This window comes from Pleuronectes platessa, chromosome 7 (genome assembly GCF_947347685.1).
Source record: "Pleuronectes platessa chromosome 7, fPlePla1.1, whole genome shotgun sequence".
NCBI lineage: Eukaryota > Metazoa > Chordata > Actinopteri > Pleuronectiformes > Pleuronectidae > Pleuronectes > Pleuronectes platessa.
This window is the reverse complement of record NC_070632.1, coordinates 1359348-1373598: the sequence shown is the minus strand read 5'-3', so window position 1 is coordinate 1373598 and position 14251 is coordinate 1359348. Positions and strand designations below refer to the sequence as shown.

Below are 14251 nucleotides of genomic sequence, written 5' to 3'. Positions count from 1 at the left end.
GACAGTGAGATTTATCTCGTTCACACGTTATTATGTCGTGGTCACGTAATATATTTTTACCAGATGCCACCAGGGGGCGCTGTAACTTACACAAGCTGGACCACAGCTGACAGCCTCACACGAGGGACAGAGACGGTGTCGTCTTCATCTGATCTGAGACAGTTTGTCCTCTCACTTCATCAGTGAAGAACTGATCAGGTGGATCTCTGTCACAGCTCTGAGATCAGTGGGACTGAAGCCTCTCCTCATCACATGGTAACCAGGAGCTCTTTATACAGAGTAGAACCTCTGCTGAGGTCCATCTGTCTCCTCTGGTCCCAGTTTGTCAGAAGCAGATGTTCATCAACACACAGTGAAACATGGCTTCACCTGTAACAGCAGTAAATCCACCTCTCAGGTGTCCACTCTGCACTTTGACATGCAGAGGACACACACTGAGCTCTTAGCGTGTTCATTCCAACACGTGAACATGAAGCAGAGAGGAAGCTGCTCCACCTCTGAACAGGACTGAAGTCCCTGCTGCTCTTTCTACTGGATGAGCTGCATCACTGACTCACAGCTGATGAAGTGAGTCTCTGTGACACTGATGTCTTCTTCTCTCAACAGGTGGAGGGGATCTTTGTGGAGCTGAGTGTGAAGAGGACAGTGTGAAGAGGACAGTGTGTGTGGACGGAGGCTGAGCTGTGTCCTGAGGATCCAGAGGCTGAAGCAGCAGCAGCTTGTGTGTAGTCTCCAATCTACACAACCCCTAATCTGTTTGTGAGATGAAGCCGGAGCACCTGGAGAAAACACGGGGAGAACATGCAGACTCCACACAGGAAGACCCCATCTGAACCGGATTCAAACCAGCAACCTTCCTGCCCCGATTGTGTTTATTCACATGAAGAATGTGTTTATTGAAATGACACAACACAAGCAGAATATATAAACCCTCTATAAAGAGTCACATACAGTGTGTTTAAGTTTGTCTTTATTATTGTCCACCTTTGTCCCTCAGTGTGTCTCCATGTGTGTAGAACCACATTCTGTGTATATGTTTGTTTATGATCTTAAAGTTCCTGGATTCACGTCACAAATTGATTTAGTTCAACACAAAGTTAAACACATTGAAATCACTTTGAGTTTAAAATCAGAGTTTTGTCTTTGACACAAAAGATCAAAACTCTGGACTTAAAAATGGGACGTTTTCATTTCTGCATCAGGTGCAGAGCGGTGGTGGCTTTTCTACTTTTGACCCACAGGTGGCGCTGCAGTATAACAGCAGCACATCCCAGTCAAAGCCTTTATATTCAGTCTATGAGTCAAACACATGGATCATTTCCTCTGTGACAAACCAGATGTAACGAGAAGAAAAACATCTCAGAGAGAAAAGTTCTGTTTCTACTTGTCTCTGCTTTAATGCTCAATAAACATCCTTCCACCGACTTCACTGGAATCATGACTCAGCTTTTCTTTCCTCTTCAAACAAACTGGTGGAAACATCTCGTCCTTGGTGCAGGTACAAGAACAAAATCACCAGTTTGACATAATGGAAACCAGCAGAAGAAAAGTGAATGAGACATTTACAGGATGAAGAAGAGTCGATGAAGAGCAGAGCATCTTTAAGTCTCTGAGGAAACTGTTTAATATACATTTTACATATTTAATATAAAACTGACCCGAGGACGTTTCATACAAACCCTAACCCACTTATAAGGAAAAGTTTGTGCTCATAATGAAATTCTACATCTGATCAATATGTCTCAATATAAACAGCCTCTCCTGGAACCGTCACCTTATCGTGGTGGAGAGGTTTGCGTGTCCCTGTGAACCTGAGGGCTGTGTTGTCTGGAGCCTTGTGCTCCTGGTAGGGTCTCTCATGGCAGAGTGGTCTCAGGTGAGGGGCCAGACTAAGAATGGTTCAAAAACCCTCAATGAATATCGATACAAGAGGAGATGGGACCCAGCCCGGAGGAAGCCCGGGGCCCCCGTCTGGAGCTAGGCCCAGCCGGAGGGCTCGATGGCGAGCGCCTGGTGGCCGGGTTTGCCACGGAGCCCGGTCGGGCACAGCCCGAACAAACTACGTGGCACCCCCCCTCTCTTCATCTCATGGGCCCACCACCTGTGGGAAGACCCGTTGGGGTCGGGTGCGCAGCCACATGGGTGGCAGCGAAGGTCAGGGGTCTCGACGGACCAGACCCGGGCGGCAGAAGCTGGCTCTGGGGACGTGGAACGTCACCTCGCTGTGGGGAAAGGAACCGGAGCTTGTGAGGGAGGTGGAGCGCTACCAGTTAGATCTGGTGGGGCTTACCTCCACGCACAGTCTCGGCTCTGGTACCGTACTCCTGGATAAGGGTTGGACTCTATTCTTCTCCGGAGTTGCCAAGGGCGTGAGGCGCCGGGCGGGTGTAGGGATACTCATAAATCCCCGGCTGAGCGCCGCGGTGTTGGAGTTTACCCCGGTAGACGAGAGGGTCGCCTCCCTCCGCCTAAGGGTTGTAGGGGGGAAAACTCTGACTGTTGTTTGTGCGTATGCACCAAACAGCAGCTCAGAGTACTCGGCCTTCTTGGAGACCCTGAATGGAGTCCTGCATGGGGCTCCAGTAGGGGACTCCGTAGTTCTGCTGGGTGACTTCAACGCCCACGTGGGCAACGATGGAGATACCTGGAGAGGCGTGGTGGGGAGGAACGGCCTCCCTGATCTGAACCCGAGCGGTCGTTTGTTATTGGACTTCTGTGCTAGTCATGGATTATCCATAACAAACACCATGTTCGAACATAAGGGTGCTCATAAGTGTACCTGGTACCAGAGTACCCTAGGCCGAAGATCAATGATCGATTTTGTGATCGTGTCATCTGATCTGAGGCCGCATGTTTTGGACACTCGGGTAAAGAGAGGGGCGGAACTGTCAACCGACCACCATCTGGTTGTGAGTTGGATCAGGGAATGGGGGAAATTTCCGGATAGACCTGGTAAGCCCAAACGAGTAGTGCGGGTGAACTGGGAACGTCTGGAGGAGGCCCCCGTCCTAGGTATCTTCAACTCACACCTCCGGCGGAGTTTTTCTGGCATTCCTGTGGAGGTTGGGGACATTGAGCCGGAGTGGGCGGTGTTCAAAGCCTCCATTGCTGAAGCTGCGGCGGCTAGCTGTGGCCTCAGGGTCTTAGGTTCCTCAAGGGGCGGTAACCCTCGGACACCGTGGTGGACACCGGTGGTCAGGGAAGCCGTCCGATTGAAGAAGGAGGCCTTCCGGGATATGATATCCTGGAGGACTCCTGACTCGGTTGCAGGGTACCGACAGGCCCGAAGGGCTGCAGCTGCTGCCGTGTCGGAGGCTAAGCAGCGGGTGTGGGAGAAGTTCGGAGAGGTCATGGAGAAGGACTTTCGGTCGGCACCAAAGTGTTTCTGGAAGACTATCCGGCACCTCAGGAGGGGGAAACGGGGAACCATCCAAGCTGTGTACAGTAAGGATGGGACTCTGTTGACCTCAACTGAGGAGGTCGTCGGACGTTGGAAGGAACACTTTGAGGAACTCCTGAATCCGAATAACACGCCCTCTATGTTGGAGGCAGAGCTCGAGGTTGATGGTGTTTCGTCGTCAATTTCCCTGGTGGAGGTCACTGAGGTAGTCAAACATCTCCGCAGTGGCAAAGCCCCAGGGATTGATGAGATCCAGCCAGAAATGCTAAAGGCTCTGGGTGTTGAGGGGCTGTCATGGTTGACACGCCTATTCAACATCGCGTGGGAGTCGGGTACAGTGCCAAAGGAGTGGCAAACCGGGGTGGTGGTTCCCCTGTTCAAAAAGGGGGACCAGAGAGTGTGTACCAATTATCGGGGTATCACACTTCTCAGCCTCCCTGGTAAAGTGTACTCCAAGGTGCTGGAAAGGAGGGTTCGGCCGATCGTCGAACCTCAGATTGAAGAGGAACAATGCGGTTTTCGCCCCGGACGTGGAACTACGGACCAGCTCTTCACTCTCGCAAGGATCCTGGAGGGGGCCTGGGAGTATGCCCATCCGGTCCACTTGTGTTTTGTGGATCTGGAGAAGGCGTATGACCGGGTCCCCCGGGAGAAACTGTGGGAGGTGCTGCGGGAGTATGGGGTAAGGGGGTCTCTCCTCAGGGCCATCCAATCCCTGTACTCCCAAAGCGAGAGCTGTGTTCGGGTCCTCGGCAGCCAGTCAGTTTCGTTCTCAGTGGGTGCTGGTCTCCGCCAGGGCTGCGCCTTGTCACCAATCCTGTTTGTGATATACATGGACAGGATATCGAGGCGTAGTCGTGGTGGGGAGGGGTTGCAGTTCGGTGGTCTGAGGATCTCGTCACTGCTTTTTGCGGATGATGTGGTCCTCATTGGATCATCGGCTTTTGACCTTCAGCACTCACTGGATCGGCTGGCGGCCGAGTGTGAAGCGGCTGGGATGAGGATCAGCACCGCTAAATCTGAGGCCATGACTCTTAGCAGGAAACCGATGGATTGCTTACTCCGGGTAGGAAATGAGTCCTTAGCCCAAGTGAAGGAGTTCAAGTACCTCGGGGTCTTGTTCGCGAGTGAGGGTACTATGGAGCGTGAGATTGGCCGGAGAATCGGAGCAGCGGGGGCGGTATTGTGTTCGCTTTACCGCACCGTTGTAACGAAAAGAGAGCTGAGCCGCAAGGCAAAGCTCTCGATCTACCGGTCGATCTTCGTTCCTATCCTCACCTATGGTCATGAGGGCTGGGTGATGACCGAAAGGACGAGATCGCGGGTACAAGCGGCCGAGATGAGTTTTCTCAGAAGGGTGGCTGGCGTCTCCCTTAGAGATAGGGTGAGAAGCTCAGTCATCCGTGAGGGACTCGGATTAGAGCCGCTGCTCCTTTACTTAGAAAGGAGTCAGCTGAGGTGGTTCGGGCATCTGGTAAGGATGCCCACTGGGCGCCTCCCTTGGGAGGTGTTTCAGGCACGTCCAGTGGGGAGGAGACCTCGGGGAAGACCCAGGACTAGGTGGAGAGATTATATCTCAACACTGGCCTGGGAACGCCTCGGGATCCCCCCGTCAGAGCTGGTCAATGTGGCCCGGGAAAGGGAAGTCTGGGGCCCCCTGCTTGAGCTGCTCCCCCCGCGACCCGACCCCGGATAAGCGGATGACGATGAGATGAGATGAGATAAACAGCCTGACAGCAGATCAATACATTTATTATGGATTATTTATCAGTGGATTTCATTCATTCACCATCACATCCAGTTGATGCACATTCCTCAACCTCTGCTCTGGTTTCAGGTTCGAGAGGATTTGTGGGAAAAGTCTCTGAAGTTCAGATGAAGATGATATTTATGTTTAGTAGAAGCAGTTTGAGATGAGATGGTGAAAGATCTTCGGTCCAGAAGGAGAAGAGCTCCAGACAGAACCACTTCTCCTCCCGGGGTTTATTCTCATTATATGAACGTTTTCTTCAACGTGGAACAAATCTAAATCCTCCTGTTGTTCTCCTCTCTGACTCAACGTGGAGGATTTGTCTTCACTTTGTGCTGCGTGACTTTAAATGGAATATTAAAACAAAATGTCCCTTTCATTGAATATATTGAAAATATATAGAACAGAACTCCATGTGTTTATCTGTTCAGTGTTTCTACCTGAAGTTCTTTGCTCTGTTTTCTCCTCACGGATCATTAAACTCTTGTCTTTTTCAGATTTCCATGCTGGAGATTTACAACGACACCTTGAACGACCTTTTGACCCAAAGCGACGGCGCCGCTCTGGACATTCGAGTCCGAGGGAAGTCGGAGTCGGTCCCGGGACTCACGCAGATCCGGGTCCGGACTGAGGAGGACATCCTCAGCTTCATGGAGACGGGAGAGAAGATCAGGAAGATCTCCTCCACCAAGATGAACACTCAGAGGTTCTGCAGATCCACTTTGCACCAACATGGAATCACAAGTTTGATCTGTTGTCACTCTTCCTCCTCTTCAGTTCTCGCTCTCACCTGGTGGTGGCGCTGGAGGTGGAAGGTTCAGACCAGGTCTCGGGTCTGACGGCACACTGACCCTGAGGGTCAGAGGCTGGTGGAGGCAGCCGCCATCAATAAGTCTCTGATGGCACTGGGACAGGTAGAGCCACACACTGGGACCTCACTGGTCTGATGCTGGAAATCAAATCAATACTTAGTGTGAAGAAGTAGAGTCCTCCTCACCTCCTCCTGTCCACATGTCTGATGTCCTCTGTCGTCCCTGAGGAGCATGAACATCTTGTTATTTGTCCCTCAGGTGTTCAGAGCTCTGAAGAGCAACATCCTCCACGTCCCGTTCAGGAACTCCAAGCTCCCCCACCTCCTGCAGCCCGGCCTCAGAGGGGACGCCAAGGTACAGACACGATCTACCACAGACACATTCTACCACAGACACGTTCTACCACAGACAAGTTCTACCACAGACAAGTTCTACCACAGACACATTCTACCACAGACAAGTTCTACCACAGACACATTCTACCAGACACATTCTACCACAGACACACATTCTACCACAGACACATTCTACCACAGACACACGTTCTACCACAGACACATTCTACCACAGACACATTCTACCACAGACACACATTCTACCACAGACACATTCTACCACAGACAAGTTCTACCACAGACACACATTCTACCACAGACACATTCTACAACAGACAAGTTCTACCACAGACACATTCTACCAGACACATTCTACCACAGACACACATTCTACCACAGACACATTCTACCACAGACACACGTTCTACCACAGACACATTCTACCACAGACACATTCTACCACAGACACACATTCTACCACAGACACATTCTACCACAGACAAGTTCTACCACAGACACAAATTCTACCACAGACACATTCTACCACAGACAAGTTCTACCACAGACAAGTTCTACCACAGACACATTCTACCACAGACAAGTTCTACCACAGACACACATTCTACCACAGACACGTTCTACCACAGACAAGTTCTACCACAGACAAGTTCTTGCACAGACACGTTCTACCACAGACACGTTCTACCACAGACACATTCTACCACAGACACATTCTACCACAGACACATTCTACCACAGACACATTCTACCACAGACACGTTCTACCACAGACACGTTCTACCACAGACAAGTTCTACCACAGACAAGTTCTACCACAGACACATTCTACCACAGACAAGTTCTACCACAGACACATTCTACCAGACACATTCTACCACAGACACACATTCTACCACAGACACATTCTACCACAGACACACGTTCTACCACAGACACATTCTACCACAGACACATTCTACCACAGACACACATTCTACCACAGACACATTCTACCACAGACAAGTTCTACCACAGACACACATTCTACCACAGACACATTCTACAACAGACAAGTTCTACCACAGACACATTCTACCAGACACATTCTACCACAGACACACATTCTACCACAGACACATTCTACCACAGACACACGTTCTACCACAGACACATTCTACCACAGACACATTCTACCACAGACACACATTCTACCACAGACACATTCTACCACAGACAAGTTCTACCACAGACAAGTTCTACCACAGACACATTCTACCACAGACAAGTTCTACCACAGACACACATTCTACCACAGACACGTTCTACCACAGACAAGTTCTACCACAGACACGTTCTACCACAGACACGTTCTACCTCAGACACGTTCTACCACAGACAAGTTCTACCACAGACAAGTTCTACCACAGACACATTCTACCACAGACAAGTTCTACCACAGACACATTCTACCAGACACATTCTACCACAGACACACATTCTACCACAGACACATTCTACCACAGACACACGTTCTACCACAGACACATTCTACCACAGACACATTCTACCACAGACACACATTCTACCACAGAAACATTCTACCACAGACAAGTTCTACCACAGACACACATTCTACCACAGACACATTCTACAACAGACAAGTTCTACCACAGACACATTCTACCAGACACATTCTACCACAGACACACATTCTACCACAGACACATTCTACCACAGACACACGTTCTACCACAGACACATTCTACCACAGACACATTCTACCACAGACACACATTCTACCACAGACACATTCTACCACAGACAAGTTCTACCACAGACACACATTCTACCACAGACACATTCTACCACAGACAAGTTCTACCACAGACAAGTTCTACCACAGACACATTCTACCACAGACAAGTTCAACCACAGACACACATTCTACCACAGACACGTTCTACCACAGACAAGTTCTACCACAGACAAGTTCTACCACAGACAAGTTCTACCACAGACAAGTTCTACCACAGACACGTTCTACCACAGACACGTTCTACCACAGACACATTCTACCACAGACACATTCTACCACAGACACATTCTACCACAGACACATTCTACCACAGACACGTTCTACCACAGACACGTTCTACCACAGACACGTTCTACCACAGACACGTTCTACCACAGACAAGTTCTACCACAGACAAGTTCTACCACAGACAAGTTCTACCACAGACACATTCTACCACAGACACATTCTACCACAGACACATTCTACCACAGACACATTCTACCACAGACACATTCTACCACAGACACATTCTACCACAGACACATTCTACCACAGACACATTCTACCACAGACACGTTCTACCACAGACACGTTCTACCACAGACACGTTCTACCACAGACACGTTCTACCACAGACAAGTTCTACCACAGACAAGTTCTACCACAGACAAGTTCTACCACAGACACATTCTACCACAGACACATTCTACCACAGACAAGTTCTACCACAGACAAGTTCTACCACAGACACACATTCTACCACAGACAAGTTCTACCACAGACAAGTTCTACCACAGACACATTCTACCACAGACACATTCTACCACAGACAAGTTCTACCACAGACACACATTCTACCACAGACACATTCTACAACAGACAAGTTCTACCACAGACACATTCTACCAGACACATTCTACCACAGACACACATTCTACCACAGACACATTCTACCACAGACACACGTTCTACCACAGACACATTCTACCACAGACACATTCTACCACAGACACACATTCTACCACAGACACATTCTACCACAGACAAGTTCTACCACAGACAAGTTCTACCACAGACACATTCTACCACAGACAAGTTCTACCACAGACACACATTCTACCACAGACACGTTCTACCACAGACAAGTTCTACCACAGACAAGTTCTACCACAGACACGTTCTACCACAGACACGTTCTACCACAGACACATTCTACCACAGACACATTCTACCACAGACACATTCTACCACAGACACGTTCTACCACAGACACGTTCTACCACAGACACGTTCTACCTCAGACACGTTCTACCACAGACAAGTTCTACCACAGACAAGTTCTACCACAGACACATTCTACCACAGACAAGTTCTACCACAGACACATTCTACCAGACACATTCTACCACAGACACACATTCTACCACAGACACATTCTACCACAGACACACGTTCTACCACAGACACATTCTACCACAGACACATTCTACCACAGACACACATTCTACCACAGAAACATTCTACCACAGACAAGTTCTACCACAGACACACATTCTACCACAGACACATTCTACCACAGACAAGTTCTACCACAGACACACATTCTACCACAGACACATTCTACCACAGACAAGTTCTACCACAGACAAGTTCTACCACAGACACATTCTACCACAGACAAGTTCAACCACAGACACACATTCTACCACAGACACGTTCTACCACAGACAAGTTCTACCACAGACAAGTTCTACCACAGACAAGTTCTACCACAGACAAGTTCTACCACAGACACGTTCTACCACAGACACGTTCTACCACAGACACATTCTACCACAGACACATTCTACCACAGACACATTCTACCACAGACACATTCTACCACAGACACGTTCTACCACAGACACGTTCTACCACAGACACGTTCTACCACAGACACGTTCTACCACAGACAAGTTCTACCACAGACAAGTTCTACCACAGACAAGTTCTACCACAGACACATTCTACCACAGACACATTCTACCACAGACACATTCTACCACAGACACATTCTACCACAGACACATTCTACCACAGACACATTCTACCACAGACACATTCTACCACAGACACGTTCTACCACAGACACGTTCTACCACAGACACGTTCTACCACAGACACGTTCTACCACAGACAAGTTCTACCACAGACAAGTTCTACCACAGACAAGTTCTACCACAGACACATTCTACCACAGACACATTCTACCACAGACAAGTTCTACCACAGACAAGTTCTACCACAGACACACATTCTACCACAGACAAGTTCTACCACAGACAAGTTCTACCACAGACACATTCTACCACAGACACATTCTACCACAGACAAGTTCTACCACAGACACACATTCTACCACAGACACATTCTACAACAGACAAGTTCTACCACAGACACATTCTACCAGACACATTCTACCACAGACACACATTCTACCACAGACACATTCTACCACAGACACACGTTCTACCACAGACACATTCTACCACAGACACATTCTACCACAGACACACATTCTACCACAGACACATTCTACCACAGACAAGTTCTACCACAGACAAGTTCTACCACAGACACATTCTACCACAGACAAGTTCTACCACAGACACACATTCTACCACAGACACGTTCTACCACAGACAAGTTCTACCACAGACAAGTTCTACCACAGACACGTTCTACCACAGACACGTTCTACCACAGACACATTCTACCACAGACACATTCTACCACAGACACATTCTACCACAGACACGTTCTACCACAGACACGTTCTACCACAGACACGTTCTACCTCAGACACGTTCTACCACAGACAAGTTCTACCACAGACAAGTTCTACCACAGACACATTCTACCACAGACAAGTTCTACCACAGACACATTCTACCAGACACATTCTACCACAGACACACATTCTACCACAGACACATTCTACCACAGACACACGTTCTACCACAGACACATTCTACCACAGACACATTCTACCACAGACACACATTCTACCACAGAAACATTCTACCACAGACAAGTTCTACCACAGACACACATTCTACCACAGACACATTCTACAACAGACAAGTTCTACCACAGACACATTCTACCAGACACATTCTACCACAGACACACATTCTACCACAGACACATTCTACCACAGACACACGTTCTACCACAGACACATTCTACCACAGACACATTCTACCACAGACACACATTCTACCACAGACACATTCTACCACAGACACACGTTCTACCACAGACACATTCTACCACAGACACATTCTACCACAGACACACATTCTACCACAGACACATTCTACCACAGACAAGTTCTACCACAGACAAGTTCTACCACAGACACATTCTACCACAGACAAGTTCTACCACAGACACACATTCTACCACAGACACGTTCTACCACAGACAAGTTCTACCACAGACAAGTTCTACCACAGACACGTTCTACCACAGACACGTTCTACCACAGACACATTCTACCACAGACACATTCTACCACAGACACATTCTACCACAGACACGTTCTACCACAGACACGTTCTACCACAGACACGTTCTACCTCAGACACGTTCTACCACAGACAAGTTCTACCACAGACACATTCTACCACAGACACGTTCTACCACAGACACATTCTACCAGACACATTCTACCACAGACACACATTCTACCACAGACACATTCTACCACAGACACACGTTCTACCACAGACACATTCTACCACAGACACATTCTACCACAGACACACATTCTACCACAGAAACATTCTACCACAGACAAGTTCTACCACAGACACACATTCTACCACAGACACATTCTACAACAGACAAGTTCTACCACAGACACATTCTACCAGACACATTCTACCACAGACACACATTCTACCACAGACACATTCTACCACAGACACACGTTCTACCACAGACACATTCTACCACAGACACATTCTACCACAGACACACATTCTACCACAGACACATTCTACCACAGACAAGTTCTACCACAGACACACATTCTACCACAGACACATTCTACCACAGACAAGTTCTACCACAGACAAGTTCTACCACAGACACATTCTACCACAGACAAGTTCTACCACAGACACACATTCTACCACAGACACGTTCTACCACAGACAAGTTCTACCACAGACAAGTTCTACCACAGACAAGTTCTACCACAGACAAGTTCTACCACAGACACGTTCTACCACAGACACATTCTACCACAGACACATTCTACCACAGACACATTCTACCACAGACACGTTCTACCACAGACACGTTCTACCACAGACACGTTCTACCACAGACAAGTTCTACCACAGACAAGTTCTACCACAGACAAGTTCTACCACAGACACATTCTACCACAGACACATTCTACCACAGACACATTCTACCACAGACACATTCTACCACAGACACATTCTACCACAGACACATTCTACCACAGACACATTCTACCACAGACACGTTCTACCACAGACACGTTCTACCACAGACACGTTCTACCACAGACACGTTCTACCACAGACAAGTTCTACCACAGACAAGTTCTACCACAGACAAGTTCTACCACAGACACATTCTACCACAGACAAGTTCTACCACAGACAAGTTCTACCACAGACACACATTCTACCACAGACAAGTTCTACCACAGACAAGTTCTACCACAGACACATTCTACCACAGACACATTCTACCACAGACAAGTTCTACCACAGACACACATTCTACCACAGACACATTCTACAACAGACAAGTTCTACCACAGACACATTCTACCAGACACATTCTACCACAGACACACATTCTACCACAGACACATTCTACCACAGACACACGTTCTACCACAGACACATTCTACCACAGACACATTCTACCACAGACACACATTCTACCACAGACACATTCTACCACAGACAAGTTCTACCACAGACAAGTTCTACCACAGACACATTCTACCACAGACAAGTTCTACCACAGACACACATTCTACCACAGACACGTTCTACCACAGACAAGTTCTACCACAGACAAGTTCTACCACAGACACGTTCTACCACAGACACGTTCTACCACAGACACATTCTACCACAGACACATTCTACCACAGACACATTCTACCACAGACACGTTCTACCACAGACACGTTCTACCACAGACACGTTCTACCTCAGACACGTTCTACCACAGACAAGTTCTACCACAGACAAGTTCTACCACAGACACATTCTACCACAGACAAGTTCTACCACAGACACATTCTACCAGACACATTCTACCACAGACACACATTCTACCACAGACACATTCTACCACAGACACACGTTCTACCACAGACACATTCTACCACAGACACATTCTACCACAGACACACATTCTACCACAGAAACATTCTACCACAGACAAGTTCTACCACAGACACACATTCTACCACAGACACATTCTACAACAGACAAGTTCTACCACAGACACATTCTACCAGACACATTCTACCACAGACACACATTCTACCACAGACACATTCTACCACAGACACATTCTACCACAGACACACATTCTACCACAGACACATTCTACCACAGACACATTCTACCACAGACACACGTTCTACCACAGACACATTCTACCACAGACACATTCTACCACAGACACACATTCTACCACAGACACACATTCTACCACAGACACATTCTACCACAGACACATTCTACCACAGACACACGTTCTACCACAGACACATTCTACCACAGACACATTCTACCACAGACACACATTCTACCACAGACACATTCTACCACAGACACACGTTCTACCACAGACACATTCTACCACAGACACATTCTACCACAGACACACATTCTACCACAGACACATTCTACCACAGACAAGTTCTACCACAGACAAGTTCTACCACAGACACATTCTACCACAGACAAGTTCTACCACAGACACACATTCTACCACAGACACGTTCTACCACAGACAAGTTCTACCACAGACAAGTTCTACCACAGACACGTTCTACCACAGACACGTTCTACCACAGACACATTCTACCACAGACACATTCTACCACAGACA

General features: G+C 48.0%; 1 protein-coding gene across 1 annotated transcript in view; it reads left to right on the top strand.

The window, feature by feature from the left end:
• Positions 1 to 750, top strand: part of LOC128444281 (NLR family CARD domain-containing protein 3-like) — a 32446-nt gene extending 31696 nt beyond the window's left edge. The window contains exon 8 of the mRNA XM_053426677.1: positions 607 to 750. Within this exon, the coding sequence (XP_053282652.1) occupies positions 607 to 631 (25 nt within the window). The 3' untranslated portion in view covers positions 632 to 750. The remainder of the gene's footprint in view (positions 1 to 606) is intronic.
• The last annotated feature ends 13501 nt before the right edge of the window (positions 751 to 14251 follow it).